Source organism: Scomber scombrus, chromosome 21 (genome assembly GCF_963691925.1).
Source record: "Scomber scombrus chromosome 21, fScoSco1.1, whole genome shotgun sequence".
NCBI lineage: Eukaryota > Metazoa > Chordata > Actinopteri > Scombriformes > Scombridae > Scomber > Scomber scombrus.
This window is the reverse complement of record NC_084990.1, coordinates 2,758,520-2,775,765: the sequence shown is the minus strand read 5'-3', so window position 1 is coordinate 2,775,765 and position 17,246 is coordinate 2,758,520. Positions and strand designations below refer to the sequence as shown.

At 37.5% G+C, this 17,246-nt stretch overlaps 1 protein-coding gene across 1 annotated transcript; it reads right to left on the bottom strand.

The window, feature by feature from the left end:
- Window positions 1–4,561: 4,561 nt before the first annotated feature.
- On the bottom strand, window positions 4,562–16,636 carry mbtd1 (mbt domain containing 1). Its single transcript, XM_062443077.1, has 17 exons — window positions 16,542–16,636; window positions 13,963–14,167; window positions 13,739–13,872; window positions 13,536–13,650; window positions 13,347–13,429; window positions 12,845–12,962; window positions 11,928–12,062; window positions 11,734–11,822; window positions 11,410–11,644; window positions 11,253–11,308; window positions 10,760–10,864; window positions 10,304–10,451; window positions 10,069–10,151; window positions 9,080–9,314; window positions 8,293–8,364; window positions 6,454–6,606; window positions 4,562–5,943 (listed from the first exon to the last, which is right to left on the bottom strand). Exons 1-17 carry the CDS (start codon window positions 16,560–16,562, stop codon window positions 5,825–5,827), a joined length of 2,106 nt encoding a protein of 701 aa, XP_062299061.1. The 5' UTR covers window positions 16,563–16,636; the 3' UTR covers window positions 4,562–5,824.
- Between the last annotated feature and the right edge of the window lie 610 nt (window positions 16,637–17,246).

Here is a 17,246-nt window from a genome sequence, read left to right as displayed (position 1 = left end):
CTTCATTTTTTTTTTTTTTTTTTTTTAAGATTTGGGGATCAAGGTGAAACAAGAAAGTTTAATATTTATAACAAAACAGTGTTGATTGTGCATTTGATTATTTAGGGTTAATCTAGACAAGGGTAGCAGCAGTTAGTCCATAGAACAGTCTTTTTTTCTTTTTTTTTGTACTAAGATATTAATGCAGTTTGGTCATGAAGTACATAATGCTTCATTGAGAGGAAAACAACTCTTATGTTTATCCTAACCTGAAACCTACTGTATCTGCTTCAAAATGATTGTGAGACACCGTCTTTTTATTGCTCATTTGGTCTTGGAAGCTTAGCGTTCAAGCTGAGCTTTGTATCCAGTCTGATCAGTAGACAAATTAAAAAGGAAACTGGTAGAAAACAAATCTCACATCCCAAAGAGAAATCAAAAGGAAAACAGGAAGCTACAAAAATCAGAACCCAAAGAAATGCAACAAACATGCAAATGTTGTTTTTTTTGTGTGTGTCATCACTCAAACATAGAATTGAACATGAAGATAGAACATGGTCAACATTCATGAAATGGTAAGTCAGATATTCTAAGACCTTTGTTAAGGTAGTATGGAAGCAAATAAGAGCCGTAATTACAGGAATCGTATAAGCAACTGCAAGCCTTATTGTGAAAATCAACCACTGATCAAAACTGTGTTGAAATTTAAATACCACTGAAAATCATAAAGCACTGAAATATTACTAAGAAAATCATTCACCTGAAAGGATTTGGTCTGAATGCCTGACGTTAACATATCTTTCAGGTCATTTCAAATGGTGCAATTTAAAAAAAAAAATAGTGTTGCAAGTCAATTTATTAGTTACCAAATATTAAATCAATCAGCGACTATTTTGATATTCTGTTATTCTGAAAAAATAAAAGTCCACATTCATGACGGTAAACTGAAAATGTTTGGGTTGTGGGACATTTGAGGATGGCAGCTTGACTTTTAGAAAACAGTGATCAACATTTTTCGCAGTTTTCTGACAATTTATGTACCAAATGACTAGTCAAGAAAAATAATTATTATATTATTAATAATTATTGTTTGGGGCTCTAATCTGCCTAAATCAAGAGGAAGAAGTAGCTGTGGTAGCATGACTTATAAAGTTTTTAATCTTGAACATTCACCAAGCCAATTTGAGCCACCTCACAGTTTTAACCTGTTTTGAATTGGATTTATTTATGAAGTCCCTAAAGTCCTGAGAGAAAAGACTAAGATTAAGATTAACTTGAATGTAGTTTTACAAAAACTGGACAAATGCATTTTGCTCTGAATTTATGAACCCTTACAAACATGCCATCATTGAGACAATCAGTTGATTTAAAAAAAAAAAAAAAAACTACTTGAAATTTCAAAAGACAGGAATTCACACAACCCATATTAAAGACAGCTGATTTTCATAAATAAAAACATCAATGCTATAAATTCAGTGTATTTAAATGTCAACATGAAGTATCCAACAGTGGTTACATTTCACAAGTACTTTTTGAATCGCTTAAAAAAAATAAAATAAAAAACCCCCAAGACTCCAGTCATTAGGGCACTTATTTACTTCCATACCATAGATGCACAAATGAAGACACCTTTGAGCTTTCCAAACCCAGCTGATTCAGATGTGTAGGTATGACCCCTACAACCAAAAAAAAAAAAAAAAGAAACACAAACTTCCTGAGAATTGAATCATGAACCTTACTGGTAGAAAGAGAAATTATGGATCTTTTACCGTCACTGAGAAGTTTAAAGTTCTACTCTGTATTTCAATATAGCCTTTGGCCATACAGTGAGTAATCTGTATATGAACCCTTGATCACAAAAATCAGTTATACAATACCATTTTGTTAAAATTATCTCATATGTTAATTATATTAATGTCATGACATTTGTGGGTGCTATTAGTTTTATTTAACATAGCAAAATAATATGGGATCTGTTATTATTGCATATCATTCAAATTAGAAGACTACCTCATGTGCTGTGATACATTTTTTTTCCATGTTTGGTGTCTAGTCTTCAAGTGGATCATTTTTAGGTCATCATTTCCATTTGCATATGCTAACACACTGCCAGTCTACTTCACACTCGTGTTTTAGCTAAACGTGGCTAGCATCAGGAGGTAGTAAGATAAACAGCTGCAAAAAATCTAGCTCTTAGAAGAATGAAAGAGAAGGAGTCTTGTCATCTCCACGGCCAAGCGTGGTTTTCTGACTAATCAGGATTTGTTTTCTCCATACCATCATAGTCATGAAGAATATATATGTATATATATATATAGAATCTATGTATTTATGCCACTTTTAGATTCTGTCGTCTTATGTGAATGCGGCCCTCAAAGACTATTGGAAAAGCAGTGCATTGTTCATGTTTCATTATTAACAACAAACCTGTTATTCTGTGGCTCAGGTGAATCATAAACTAGCTTGCATACATATGGCTCTGACATGAGAACAACCTAAGCAATTAAAAAAAAAAAAAAAAAAAAATTAATGCTTTGCATATTACCCTAACATATTCTTTATCGCATTTGGACATCAAAACTGCTTGATTATGAAATTGTTAAACCAAGGCTGCCCCCCCACCCCCTAACCCTGACCCCTCTTCCTGCCGACAGGACTCCAACCTCTTAGTATCAATAACAGAAACCACAGTTTGATGCTACAAATGCTGAGTATATGGAGTCACGAGTGTGCCAAAATTTGAATGTTTAACTATATCGAACTACTAAATTCATTCATTTTAAAATTATTCATTTACAGAATTTATATTTAAATGATGCATGAAAAAAACTCTGTTGTTTTACTAAATAATAATTTTATATACTGTATTCCTGTATTTTTGTTGTATATCTAAGTGATTCATAATTGAAATTAAAAATGGAGTGGCTTTAATTAATGCTAATCATTAATTAATCCAGTATAAGGAAATAAAAATATGAATAAGTATTTAATGTTTTTTTAAATGTAGCTTTTAAATGCATTATCTAAATAAAAATTTTAATAATCTATTTGCAATTGTTCTTAAAAGTTTTTGCAATTGATTATAATTAAACACTGAAAATGTCTCTATTCATTCTGTTGGCATACTCCAGAATCTATGTTGGGTATTAATACAGCAGACATGGTCCAAAACACAACAGAAACACCTGTATCTGTAAATCTGAATCACTGCTGTAGTGTGACCTTTGACAGTATATGTAAGTGATGCGTCTGCAGCGCACACACACACATTTGAACCTGCTGTATTGTTAGGATGATAGGTTGGTCAGTTGTGTTGTAAGACTGAGGTTTTTCCCTGACAGCAGCTACATCTAAACTGTGAAGGTGTAAGTACACATACTGTAGGGCTGGACAGTGGGAATAACAACATGTCACAGTGTACCCCATCATACCAGTAAGGTTTTCTCTTTTATATACCACATACCCTGCTGCTCACTTACACTTACTTTGTTTCTCCTTTAGTATCTCTTAAAAAACTAAGATTTTTTTTCTTTTAAATGGAAAAGCTTCTGATCTCCACAACTTCATCATTTCTGTTCAACATTACAGCACAAAGACCCTGAAATATTCATAAATGATACATTCCTGCTTGTTTGTTTAGCACAGTAAGAGAACTGTGTAGTCCTGGGCTCATCTAGTTACTAATCCATACAGTTAGTGGTATTGTGGGATGTGCTGGTTACTGTGATCGGTCCCTAAAGCTCCACATTAGGCTATCAAAGCCACCCGACACTGTTACCTTATTAGATAGGAGCTCTCTTGGTTAAGCTTATCCTGGCTAATGTAATCTACACGTATAAAAAACTGCACGGTGAAGGGAAAACTGTGTTAAGTGCCACAGTTTTGGGAGGGGTGGGGATGTTGTAGCTCAAAATGCAGCCATGAAAATAGTTGTAACAAATAAATACATATTTTCCACAATACCCGCTTAATGTAGCTGAAAAGTATTGGTGAAAGCCCAATGGAATGTCAAAGAGGATTTCTGTAATTGATACACCATAAAAATAGTGATGACAGCTGTTTAAAGCTGTATCCAATCACTGTTACACAAGGGTCCCAGGTGGAGCTTTAATGTAGAATTTATTTAGGCTGACCTGGCAAAAATAGAGTATAATACTTATAAGCAGGTTTCAATTGGTGTATAATAAAATAAGATTTTTTTGGTATTTCATAATCTTAGAACGAGCCCTTAATATCAATATAAGCAGTCAACCATGTTGCACTGACATATTTCTACAGTAGCCCAGAATGGACAAACCAAACACTGGTCCTACAGAGGGTCCTTTGCATTTTTTGCAGCCACCATAGGTTCTCATACATGCTTGGAAGAGTATTCAGTTGGTTGCAATCTGCAACCTCACCACTAGATGGTATCAAATCCTACACACAGGTCCTTTAATTTTAATCAGTTTCAATCAGTTAATGATTTTAAACTGCAAAAAAACAAAAAAACCTAAGTAGCCACCTTGGACCCTGGTAAATAGTAAAAAAAAATACCCATCATGAGTTTCTGAAGGGTTGATCAACTAAATTATTTAAAAACTGATCTATAATTAAAATATTTCAGTTGCAGCCAAAGAAGCTTTAAGTCATCTTTCTCATTTCTGTGACTTTGTTGAAGCGAACAAAGCCTTAGTATAAATGATACTGTTGAACATGAATGATATTTTTGGTTCTGTAATGTTTGAATCAGAAAGAAATGCAGCTGTGGACATCTTCTGGCCAATAAAAGATGAAACTAAATTTAAAAAAAACAAAAAAAGACCAAATATCAGTAATGCTGAGCAGCATTGTACTACACATTGTCATCCAATCACAATCAGTAATATCTATAACTCTGTAGTTCTATTTGAATAGGTCTCCACATACTATATGAATATAATCACTTTTATGAAACAATACACATTAAGTTTCCCACACAGCCACCAGAATGCAAATGCAAAAAAAAGTACATTAAGACAACTCCAAAAATCATCACAAAATTTTTTTTTAAAAAAGGAAAAAAAAAAAAGCTTCAAGTACTATTAACAAAATAAAAGTCCACCTGGCAATATTATTCAGAAGAAAAATAATCAAAATATACACAACTGTGTTCCTCTCTCTGCCAGCCTCTCTTCTCTCCTCAGGTCAATGGAAATCCTGCATTCAGTGGCTGACTCTCTGACCTGAAAACAAACCAAAACAACAACGGAAAAAAAAAAGACAAAAACAGAAAAAAAAGACCTGGCTCAATAAAAGGTTGTCACAGTTTCTACAGGTCTCTGTGCGCTGCCCAGATTGTGGCAGAGGCAGGATCGGCTGATGTTGACTTGCAGGACCCCCCCCCCCCCCCCCCCCCTCCCCGCCTTTTCTTTCTGCAGAGAGAAGGGGTTGCTTTTTATCCATCATATTATCTCGTCTGGTTGTTTCAGAGAGGAGAGGAGAGGAAGCCGATGTTACCACAAGGGTGGTACGAAAAGAGAATGCCCAAACATCTGTGACCCAGGCCTGTTACTGGGTGCTTTCCAACCCTTCAAATCATACAGGTTTGTGAGTGATTATGTGCACGCACAGCTACAAGGTTGAAAACTTGTTCAGAAGGATGTTCCATTCAGATTCATTAAAAAAACATGAAATCGACCCCCTTCGTCGCCCGTCTCCATTGATGCTGACTCCATACGAGGGCTGTGCCGTTGGTCTGTGAGTGTAATTTGAGGCTCGTTTGATTCTCCTTGTTCCTGATGCTTGCTGGGTTTTTTATGTTTGTTTGTTTGGAGAGATGCGTCCTGCCCCCCGGTTCGTCCTGCTCTGTCTCGGCCTCGTGACCTCAGGGCTCCTGTTTGATGTAGTAGCTGCCCGAGCCGTTGCTCTCCTGGTCGGAGGTGCCCTGTGAGAAGGTAAACTCGTCCACCTCTGCCGTCTCCTCCTTCATTCTCAGGAGGGAGTCTACACACAGGGACGGAGACAGATAAGAGAGAGAGAACAGCAGCAAAGATGAGCCAGTTGTGTTCATGCACTTTGAGGGAAAATAACACCAGGGAACCTTTGTCTTTGTTCCAGCTGTTAATGTTAATTCCACATGCATGAAAAGCATCAGGATAACTACTTCAAAAAAAAAAAAAAAAAAAAATCACATGAAACATGCTTCATGACTGCTTCAGAGTGGAAACACAACACTAGTAATGCACAATTCTCACAAAACAAATGAACAAGTGCAGTATCTTTGTAGACCTTCACTGACCTGGGAAATATTCACGTGAGAACAATGACAATGAACATGTGCAAACAAAGGTTGATATAACAGTAGGACATGCAGCATCAGCAGCATCCAGCTCCACAGTGAGGCCCCTTGGACTGGGACTCAAAGGACTGACTCCTGTTTAAAACGCAGGCGGGCCTCAGAGGGCTCAGTGCCGTGCTGGGTTTTTTTTTTTTTTATCGTTAGTGTGACGTTACCTGATTTGTGGGTTTGGTGGAGGTGGGTTCGGGGCCGGGGCCGAGCGGGCCCCTGGGCAGGGTAAGGGGGCGGACTCTGCTCTTCGTCCCCCGAGAAGCTCCTCCTCCTGCCTGCCTGACTGAAGGGCCGTCGACCAACCGGAATCTTCCTCTCTAAACACCAAGCCAGACTCGGGTCAGCTACCAGGGGCTTATTACACACACGGGTTCAATTCAAACGGAAGGTGTTCTCAGTGTTTAGATTTTGGATTAGGAAGGAAAGTTTAAAAAAGGTTAGAGCTCAGGGTGAAATTGTAAATTGGACCTCACACTGTTGTTGAGATGTCCATCTGAATAAGCCCCTGGTCAGCTGTACTCAGACTGCCAGACCCAAGTAAGCATATGCACTGTTGTTAGCTACCAAGAGCAAAGCTACAGCAACTGTGTACAATATATGGAGGTCCATGAATGCCAACATTTCAATGAAATCACTTAATAAAATTCCATTTTCATTTTTATGTGCATGATGTATGACAAAACTAAAAAACATTTACCACCCAATTTTTATGTTTGAAACTCTGAATTACAGCCAAAAAAAAAAAAAAAAACGAACACTGCCATAATAATAATGAAACTTAAAAATTCATTTTTATAAATAATTATTTTTTAGAATTGGTGTAAATGTATTATTTAAAAATATGTGTAAATTGGACTTTTGACTGATGTCCATAGTTAAGATCATTTCTACTGATAAATGAATAGAAATGACATTTTTCATGGTTATTTTCATAATCATCTTCATAACACTTGACTTGATGCATTGTCAGTTTTTAATGGTCAGATTGAACAAACAGGCCTGAGAGAATCCTTCTGTTACTATACGATTTCATGTTCATTAGAAACCAGCTATAATCTAATCAAATTTTCATTTAAAAAAAAAAATACAATTTCTTTCATTTTTTAAATTAGATTTTGTTATAAACATGTTATTTATTTATTTAAAATGTCAATTTTGAAGTTGAGTATGGTATTTCATTTTTGTGTTAAAATATATAAGATTTTTTTTGTAATGCAATTTTTTGAAAATGCAAAAGGATTCTACGGATTTACAGACTATGGATTTTTTCACACATCATGTACACTAAAATGAAAAATAAAATTTCAATTTTAGCAGCCATAGGCTTCCATATAAAAAATACTTTCAAAAGTGTTCAGCAATAAAAGCCTTCTACTTTAGCATTAGCATCTGCTTTTGTGAACCATAACTTTGGACCACAATAGGAGTGCACCACCAGGCCCTCTGCTGTCAAAAACCTCAAGTATCTCAAACACCAAATGAACTTTGAAACAGTTTCACTTGCTGTTATCGTCCCCCTGCTCATTCTGGCCCATTCAAAACAATGAATTCATGGACAGTGTATGTGATGAGCTCTAGTACACTTGGGACTAATGAATATTAGCTTCAGATAAACATCTGGATTGTAGCTTTGCACTCAGGGATCTTGTCATGACTAGTTTGAACAGGAGGAATGATTACAGTAAGCATTACCTGTTAAAATGTTCATATGTGCTTTAAGATGAAGATTAAGAAGAAGAAAAGTGAACCTTTCCTTTAATGCCTATCCCTCTCTAAAAGGTAAAGACACTACTTTCCCCTTTTCACAACACCCTGCAATGTGACACAAAAGGTCAGATGAAAAATATTCCAGACGCACCGAACAGGTGACCAATCAGAGAGCGGCAGAGTCTCCGCCACAAGTGTAGCCAGTGACAGTGAGAGGAAGAAGAAAAAAAGGAAAAGGCAAAGGAAGGAGTGGAGAGAAGCAAATCAGTCTCACAGTGAGAAAAGAGATTACTCACTTTTCTTTTGGCCTTTGTATTGTTGGGCCTTTTTCTTCTGCTTAGGCACAGATTGAGGCATGTCTCTGTTACCTGAAAGAAGACATCAAGAAATGACATGCTATAGAAATAAAGTTTATTATTACCTTGATATAAACTAAATATATAGTAGACTTCCTTTACACTCTCTTTAAACTCTATCTAAACATGGCTGACCCATTGCATATAGAGTTGGTATTCACATATAATTTGGGGTATTTGGTATTTACCAGGTTTAAAAGAGGGAACACAAAGCTCACGTGATGGTAGAAAATAATGACTTCAGTGATGGATTTGATTCCTTTTTTTTGCACTACTACTACTACTACTCTACATCTGACAGTGTCCAGGCATAGTATAATATTTATGGCAGGTTGGGACTGTTGTTTTTGCTCACATGCTGCAAGGTTTTGGCTGGATAGTTGCCATGAATGAAAGACAAATATTTAAGAAGAATATATGATGTTTTGTTTTTCTTCTAACACCACGGGGAAATAAAATGAATGAAAACTGTTTTACAGACTGATCAGACATGAGAGAAATCATCTAAACAAGACTGGCTCATCTACAGTAACTCATTAAAATGATGTTATTGCATTTCTTTTTGACTGAAAACTGATTTAAAGACTTGTCATTATTATTATTATTAACCAGCAGATGTACATAATGATGTGCTATCTGAAATGTAGTTGTACTGATGAAACACATTCTATTGTTTGGCCTCATGATGGCAGCATCATACAGCAGCTAAGACGTATCAGGCTCTTACTCTGCGAGGCGGGGGGTTGGAGCTGGTAGCCAGTCAGCTGACACCAGCCCACAGGGTAAAGGTCAGGCGACTCGCAGTCCACCCACTGGTCATACTCGTCCTCCCAGCCGTCAAAGTGAATCCTCAGTAGCCGGTGAACGATCCGCGTCACCGTGGCGACGCACACGAGCCGCGGCTCCATCAGATCGACGGCCTCCAGCTTCATGCCTTGCCGGAAACCGTGATTGGGAATCTCCTAGATGATGCAAGGCAGCAAGAACAGTGGCAGAAAAAAAAAGAGACTTTTAATCACTTCCATGCATTAATAAGCTACTCCTTACTTCCTGTAAATGGTAGAAAAGCTCTGATACATCCTAAATTGAAATAAACAAATAGAACAAGGAGAAAAGGTAGAAGTAGATTTCTTCCAAAGCCTTCTGCTAGAATAAAACTACTAAGTGGTAACTGAGTTAAGAAAGGTCATATTCTATTTAAAAAATCCTTTGGTTTGTTTTGGTTACATTTTTGATTAATCTGGCAATTATTTTCTTTTTTAGATAATAATGAAAAATGTTATTATTATGACAGCCTATGTGATGTATTAAAATTGCTTGTTTTATTCAAATAGTCCAAAACCCTGAGATATTCAGTTAAAACTTAAAAAAAGGTGGATCTCTCACAAACAGGCTGGTGCTACTGTGAAACCTGAAGCAACAAGAATACAACATGATTAAAAATACACTTTAACATAGCAGAGTTAGCCGCTTTACTTATCAGTTTTACTGTTTCTAATCACTTCAGATGAAACTACAGATCATAGAAATCATAGTTACTCAGTCTGTAGTTTTTAAAAAAACCAAATCATTACAACAACCTCTGTGAGAGAGTTTAATCGTCACAGGAACATCTCAAATATCACATTTAATAGCTTTAAATAAACAAGCAGAAAAATAACAGCAGAAAACAGAAGAACTCATAGAACGATATGATCTTACTAAACACACTCCTACCTTGTTAAAGAGCTTGACAGGAGCAGCTATTGAACCTGTTTCTCTGAGGTAGTCAAACCATTTAAATGGCAGTTTAGTGTACCCTGTGGGACAGAGTCAGCATTGAGACCAGGACAGAAACACACCACATGCAACAAGATGTTATCAAAAAAAACTACTTCAACTTGGCCTGGAGAGTGTATTCAGTTTCTAAAAAAGGGTTTTTAAAAGTAACAGACGTATGAATGTGGAGTACCTCTAGGGGGCGTGAGTTCAATGTTGTTGATTTCACAGAAGCCGACGGGGTAGATGGAGGGGGAGGTGCCATGGTAACAGAACCAGTCTGATCCATCCACTGCCTCCGAACCATCGATCCCGATCATGAGGTACCCGTCTGCCAACACCTAAATAATACATTCATTAAAAGCCATGATGCTTATTCTACTTATCACATGATCAAAACTGGCTTCGGATTCATTGAAATATGAAGTTGTAATGTTAAAAAAAAAAAATACTATTTCTATTACATTTGTTTTGATATTTTAAACTTTTGTCTACTATTTTATCATCTTATATTTTGTCTTTTTTAACCTTGTTTTAGTCTAGCTTTATTAAACTTTCTCTTTTATTTCATTTTAACCACATTTTTTTGTTTACTCTAACTTTTAATTAACCATATTCTCTCTTTTTTTAGGTCCAGAAACACACCCACCTTTCTTACAGTGGCTACACATATAGCTGAGAGGTTGAGGGGGTCGATGGCCTCTAACTTCATTCCATCTCTGAACCATTCCCCACTCTGATCCACATCTTTCACCTGACACACACACACACACACACACACACACACACACACACACACACACACACACACACACACACACACACACACACACACACACACACACACACACACACACACACACACACACACACACACACACACACACACACACACACAGGAAGTGAAACATGGTGACAGTTGGACATGTTTAAAAACAGTGACATTGTAGAGTATGGAGTCTTTAAGGGACACCTTGAGGTCACCATGGAAATCGATCATATATGAGATCTAAAAGCAATAGACAGCATCTGCATGAATACTAGGTCTACAATGCCGGATAAAGACACACTTGCATGTCTGGAGAAAGGGATTTTGGATGTATAGTAAATAGTACATTCGATAGGTAGTATTTTTCTGTTACCTTCAGGAAGAGCGGTGCAGGAGCATCAACCTGACCCTCGTTTTTCTTTGTAACATCTGAAAAAATACATCAACAGTTAAAAAAAAGAGATGCTTTGGCAATATAGAAATATAGGACAAAAAGAGTGTAGTGTAACGTTTCCGAATCCAAACCTTACCAGATCGTTTGAAGCGGTGTCCGATGCTGCGCGACCAGCCGATGTTGTGTATGAGAGGGCTGAACATGTGGCACCAGAAGTCGTCCGACCCATCCTGGCTCTCCTCGTAGACCAGCCTGAGGCGACCCCCGGTCACCTGCTCCACCAGCGCCACCCGTGTCCGGCACAGATAGTTCTTGTCGACCACCTCTACCCGCATCAGCTTCTTAAAGGGGAACTGTATGTTCTCGTGTACCTACAAGTCAAATACGATCAATGGGTTTGACAAATAAAGGCTGAATGTGAGGCACAAAGAGAGGTGGTGTAGGGAAATGTGTGACTTACCTTATCATTAAAGTCAGGTGGCAGTGTTTTAGCTCCAGTGAGACGCTTCACAAGAAAGGCTTTCCAGTTAGAGTACTTATGCTGTATGCCTGGAAGAGACATTACACACACACACACCCCCCAAACCATTATCATCAAACATCAGAGAGCACAGATGACTTTTAACAACTGAGAGTTCATTTTATAAGACTCACTTTTTGGAGGTACGAGAGGTTTGCGACTCGAGGCGCACCATCCCACCGGGTGCACCTCTGGGATACAGAGATTACACCAGAAGTCTTTACTGCTGTCGTTGTCAAAGCCCTCATACCTCAGGAGAGCCTTAAACCCTGCGAAAACATTAAGACAATAGTTAAAATGACAGGAAACCATTATTACACTCTGATATACTGTGGGTCTATCTGGATGGGTGTACACATGTCAGCCCTCATTCATGGTTCCCCCTTCTAATCGGGGATGGACATGATTTCATATGATTAGGATCCTCGTTCTGATTCCGATTCAGAAACTTTATTGTCTGTCGTGACAGAAAATCATCTGTGACCTGGCTCACCATTCAAAACTAACACATATAATACAGCTACCTAAAAACAGAATAAAAATATAGAGCATAAATAAGAGTATATAACATGACATGGGTATTTAAAAGTACACTGTTGGTTGAATGGATGTTGTTGTTATGTGAGCAATGTAACCATCACATACTATAAATATTACAGATGGAAGTTGATTTAATGACATTGACATTGAAATCTCATTTGAACCAAGTCTCCAAAATAAGATAAGAGGTAGACACAATGAGAAACAAGGACAGATGGAGAGAGAGAGTGATATGGACAGAGGGAGAGAGGTGAATCTATTATGTGGTAATCTAGTAACATAACTCGTGTGTGATTCTGTGGTTTATCTCAGCTGTCTCAGCTAATGTTAACAGACATTCAGCTGTGAAAATGATCTTATATGAATAGGCCATAACAAGTAAAGTCACAATAAAAAGTCACAATAATTAAGTTATCGACTTATCGTACAATAACATAATTAACAGCATCATCAGCATCATTTCTATATATGGACATTGATCGTTTTTAGCTTATTGTATACAGTTTTTTACCTGCTAGCTTTATGATTTCTGCTATCCAGTACACCTTAGTGGAGAGGTTAGTATCTGAGTTGATCACTTCAATCCTCACTCCTTCTTCAACGTCTCCCCAGCACATCCCCATAGGGGCCTGAAGCACAGGTGGCAGTTATTAAGTTAGTCATTCAGTCCAAAACATTTTTTAAAAATCAACAAATTAGTGGTAGGGCTGGGTGGTATAGATCAAATAAAATATCACAATAGTTTTGACCAAATAGCTCGATATTTCACAAAATATTTACACAGTAAGACTTTTGATAATCATCAGTAATTTGGATATGAAGACAAACTGGGTAAAGGCAAATCCTACAGCAGCTAGAACAGCCTGGTAAAAAAACAGGAAAAGACAACACTCACACCATATCACGATATTATGATACCCAAAATCTAAGACAATATCTAGTCTCATATCACAATACTGATACTGATATATTGCCCACCACTAATTAGTGGTTATTCCTGTTTCTTTACTTACGTGCTTGAAACAGCTGACTGGAGCTCCGACCGTGTTATTGCTACAGAGATACCGACCCCAGTCGAAGCTCTCAGCAGGGACCACTGACAGAAACAAGAGACAGTTTGAAGCTGTACAATAATTAAAGAAAGCAGCCCTGTTACTCTTTTTTTTTTTTTTAACCATAATGACTGCCTTTTGATAACATACCAGCTTTTGATTTGGCCTGGTTCTGTTGACTTGCTTGGTACTGGGCGTAAGCTGCCAACTTTGCCATCAGAGGCTGTTTCTGTAAGACCTTTGCCTTTTTTGTTGGTGGTTTGCCCTACAAAAAAAAAAAAAACCCAAAGAAGTGAGTATTTGTGTGGTTATATATAAATGAGCATAGTAGGCATATAGTGTAATGAATTTACCTGGAGTCTTGCTAAGATGCTAGCTTTTTTGGAATTTGAGGAATAACTCCTGGAACAAGACACACTGCAGAAGCGCTTGGTTTTCGAGTAAAAAGCATCTCGTACTCCGACCATCCCGCACATCTCACAGGTGGCTGTGAAACAGAGACAGAAAATATAATTATTTCTGTCACTCACAGGATTAGGATTCAAAGTTCCGAACATCTTCCGTTCCATGTACTGACCCATTCCCGCCTTGCCGTCGGGGTAGGTGTAGACCTGACCATTGTTCTTGATGATGGGCAGGGTGGCGGGGATGGAGGGCACCACCTCATCCTCGCTGTCCTCTGAGCTGGAGCTGCTGGTGGACTCCTCGCTACAGCTGTCGTAGCCATCAAACATCCCGAACGAGTCTCTCCGCTTACGCTCTGAACGTGGGGTGCGTTCAGCCTTCACGGTCAAGAAAACAACAAATGAGACGTTAGGGTCCGAATTAATTTAATACTACATGAATGCAAACATCAATTATCATCTTTAATAATATATCTGATTATTTCCTGAGGTCAATATTTGGTCTATAAAATGTTGAAGAAATGCTGACGACTTCTAATACAACAGTCCAAAGCCCAGACATATTCAGTTCACCATAACAAATGACAAAGAAACCCATTTATACATATATATATGTATATATATATATATATATATATATATATATATATATATATATACTGTATATTCACAGTTCAAAGCTGAAACCAGGGAATTTTTGGCATTTTGGGACCTATCATGCTCATGTCCGGCTCTATATTTTAATTCAGACTCTGCTAGAGTAGTTTTGTATGACGCTCAGTTTAAAATACTCTGTATTTATCTTGTACTGGTCCTTTATGCAGCCCCTCAGTTCAGCGTCTGTCTGAAACAGGCCGTTTTAGCTCCTGTCTTTTTACGGCTGCCTTTACAATCAGCCAACTATGTTCTGATTGGCCAAGGAGCAGCCGTATCAGTGTCATGTTAAGTTACTGCCAATGCAAACCGAACACTTCCTACTTAACGGCTTCATATTAAATGCTTTTAAATAACACTTTAACTGTGAAGAATTTACAGGAAATGGAACATATTCCTCACTGAATTAGCTGAGTTTCAATAGCAGTACTGAAAACTGGTCAACACAATAAGACATGGATATATTTGGAGCTATTTGTTCAGTGGATCAGTTAGAAGTAATTCAGGGAGGAATAGTACCAGCAGACACAGCCACAGCTGCAGATGACTAGCACGCCTTTAACAGGTAAACTAAATATTTTACTTTGCTGTGCAGTGTAATGTATAAACAGTGACAGTGACTTGACTATCCCCAAAACAATGCAAATATGTCATAATGTTAGCGGAGAAGAGCAGTGAACCTGTACGTTGTGCAGTGAGCAGATGACCATATACAGAAATCAGTCACAATGTGATGTCAGTAAAGTGGTGGAGAGAGAAAAAACAGTGGAAACCGAGCATTCAGAGCTAGTGCTTTTTGCTCACATGGATTACTACTACTTACATTTACCTCACTATCTGAAACTTTTGGCCACATTAAATATGAACATCCAACATTGTAATATTTTATATATGACTGAAAATAAGGAAAAGCATAATAACTCGACTGTCTTTGCTCGGTGTCACTACCCCGAAAACGATACATAAAATGCCCCTATGTTAGCAGAGTAAAGCAGTGAACCTGTGCACTGTGTGTTGAGCAGATGACAATATAAAGAAATCAGTCACAAGCTGATGTCATTAGAGTCCAGGGGGGAAAAAACGGTGGAAACTCAGTGTTAAGAGCAGTGTGAAACCAGTGCTTTTAGCTCACAAGGATTACTATTACATACATTTACCTCATTATCTGACACTTTTTCCACATTAAATATAAACATTCAACATTGTACTATTATATATATATGACTGAAAATAAGGAAAAACACAATAGGTCACCTTTAAATTATTAATTGATAATCAGAAATGTCCTCAATTAATATTCTATTAATCAACCAGCTGATTAATTGAATAACTGTTTCAGCATTACAATAGAATGTTGGAAAAAAGGTTTAATTAATGATTTTTGAAGTGTTGCTCATTCATAATTTACTCTATTTGCTATTTTAAAGCCTCTTTAAATATGTCATGCTTTAGAATGAGACACGGATTAGCCAATGCGGATGAATCAAACAATATTATGGTAAAATGTGCACACGCAAAAAAGGCAAATTGTAACATAATAGTAGTGCGGTGTAATACAGGTTGTTGATTAGGTGTGCAGAATCCGGAACAGTGTTAAAATGTTTACTGTTGTCAGACTAGCACTTCCTCTTGTGAGCATCACAGCTGACATCCTAACTGGCTGCGTTAACCTTCATTATTTCACCAGAGAAAAAACACAACCATATAACCAGAATGCACAGACTAAACTAAATGCAAGGTGCACAAAATAATAAAGCTGGGTAAAATGGAAGGCAGCGGCGGCCTTAGTAGAAAAAGCTCCCAATGCTAACTAGCATAGCATAGCTAGCTAGCGGAAACCTGTTTTTCCACTTTCTATTCACAAAATTAAACCACGCAATACAATTTCTTAGCACACTTGCACCTTCGCACATGTAGTCAAAACAGCAGCGGGGTTTTTTTTTGTTTCTACCATTGAGGTTCTTTTTAGAAAGCTTTCCGATATGGAAGCACTAGCTAGCTACCGTAAACAGATCAAAACAAAGGAGGAGCGCTAGCCTCAGTAAATCCTGTGCAATCGGGAGGCTCGCGGCCCTAAAAATGTATGAAATTAACTCACCAGATCCCTTGTGTCTTCCATCAGCCCTTCATATAGATAACGTTCTAGTAACCTGTGCTGCCCAGTGCAAAGAAAACCCCTCCGCCGGGGATAGAAATTCCTTTGAAATATCAAAGTCTAAATGATTACTACCAAAGCAGGATATCAACAAATTACTCTGCCGCTAGTGCGCATGTGCGAGCGTAACCTACTTTCATGTGATTGGTGGATCCGGAATGGAGGTCATCGACCCAGCAGAAACAAAACAGAGGAACTGAGCAGTGAAATGAATGAATGACCTCTTCTATTTACACATAACACACCTGAGTCTAACCAGCAGTAATCTCTCACTAATGCTGTGTGTCATACGTTTAATTGTGTTGTTATCAATGATCATTTTAACTTATGTAAAGTGTTTTTAAATACCCTGAAAAGCGCTCTGTAAAGAAAACGTATTATTATTAATTAACACAGAATGAACATGTATTGTAAAACACTTTGACTTTTGACCATTTTTTAAGTGTGTCTTAAAACATCCTTCAGGTGACCATATGAACACTGAAAGAGGTTTTCTTTCACACTTTATAGTGCCCGCTGTTTTTTTTGTGCAAAAAAACAGAAGCATTTAAAAGTAGATGATCAGCTTCTATTGAGCTTCATCAGTGTGAGTTAGTCATATCAAGTGATATCTGACACATTTACAGTCTTTTTAGCATCAAATTCCCT

Excerpts from the sequence above, each read along its gene's own strand:
- mbtd1 (XM_062443077.1), bottom strand. The coding sequence starts at position 16,562 with ATGGAAGACACAAGGGATCTG. Across the intron at positions 10,865-11,252 it reads CTGCACCGCTCTTCCTGAAG|GTGAAAGATGTGGATCAGAG; the intron begins GTAACAGAAAAA and ends TGTGTGTGTCAG. Across the intron at positions 6,607-8,292 it reads ATACAAAGGCCAAAAGAAAA|AGAGGAAGATTCCGGTTGGT; the intron begins GTGAGTAATCTC and ends CTTGGTGTTTAG.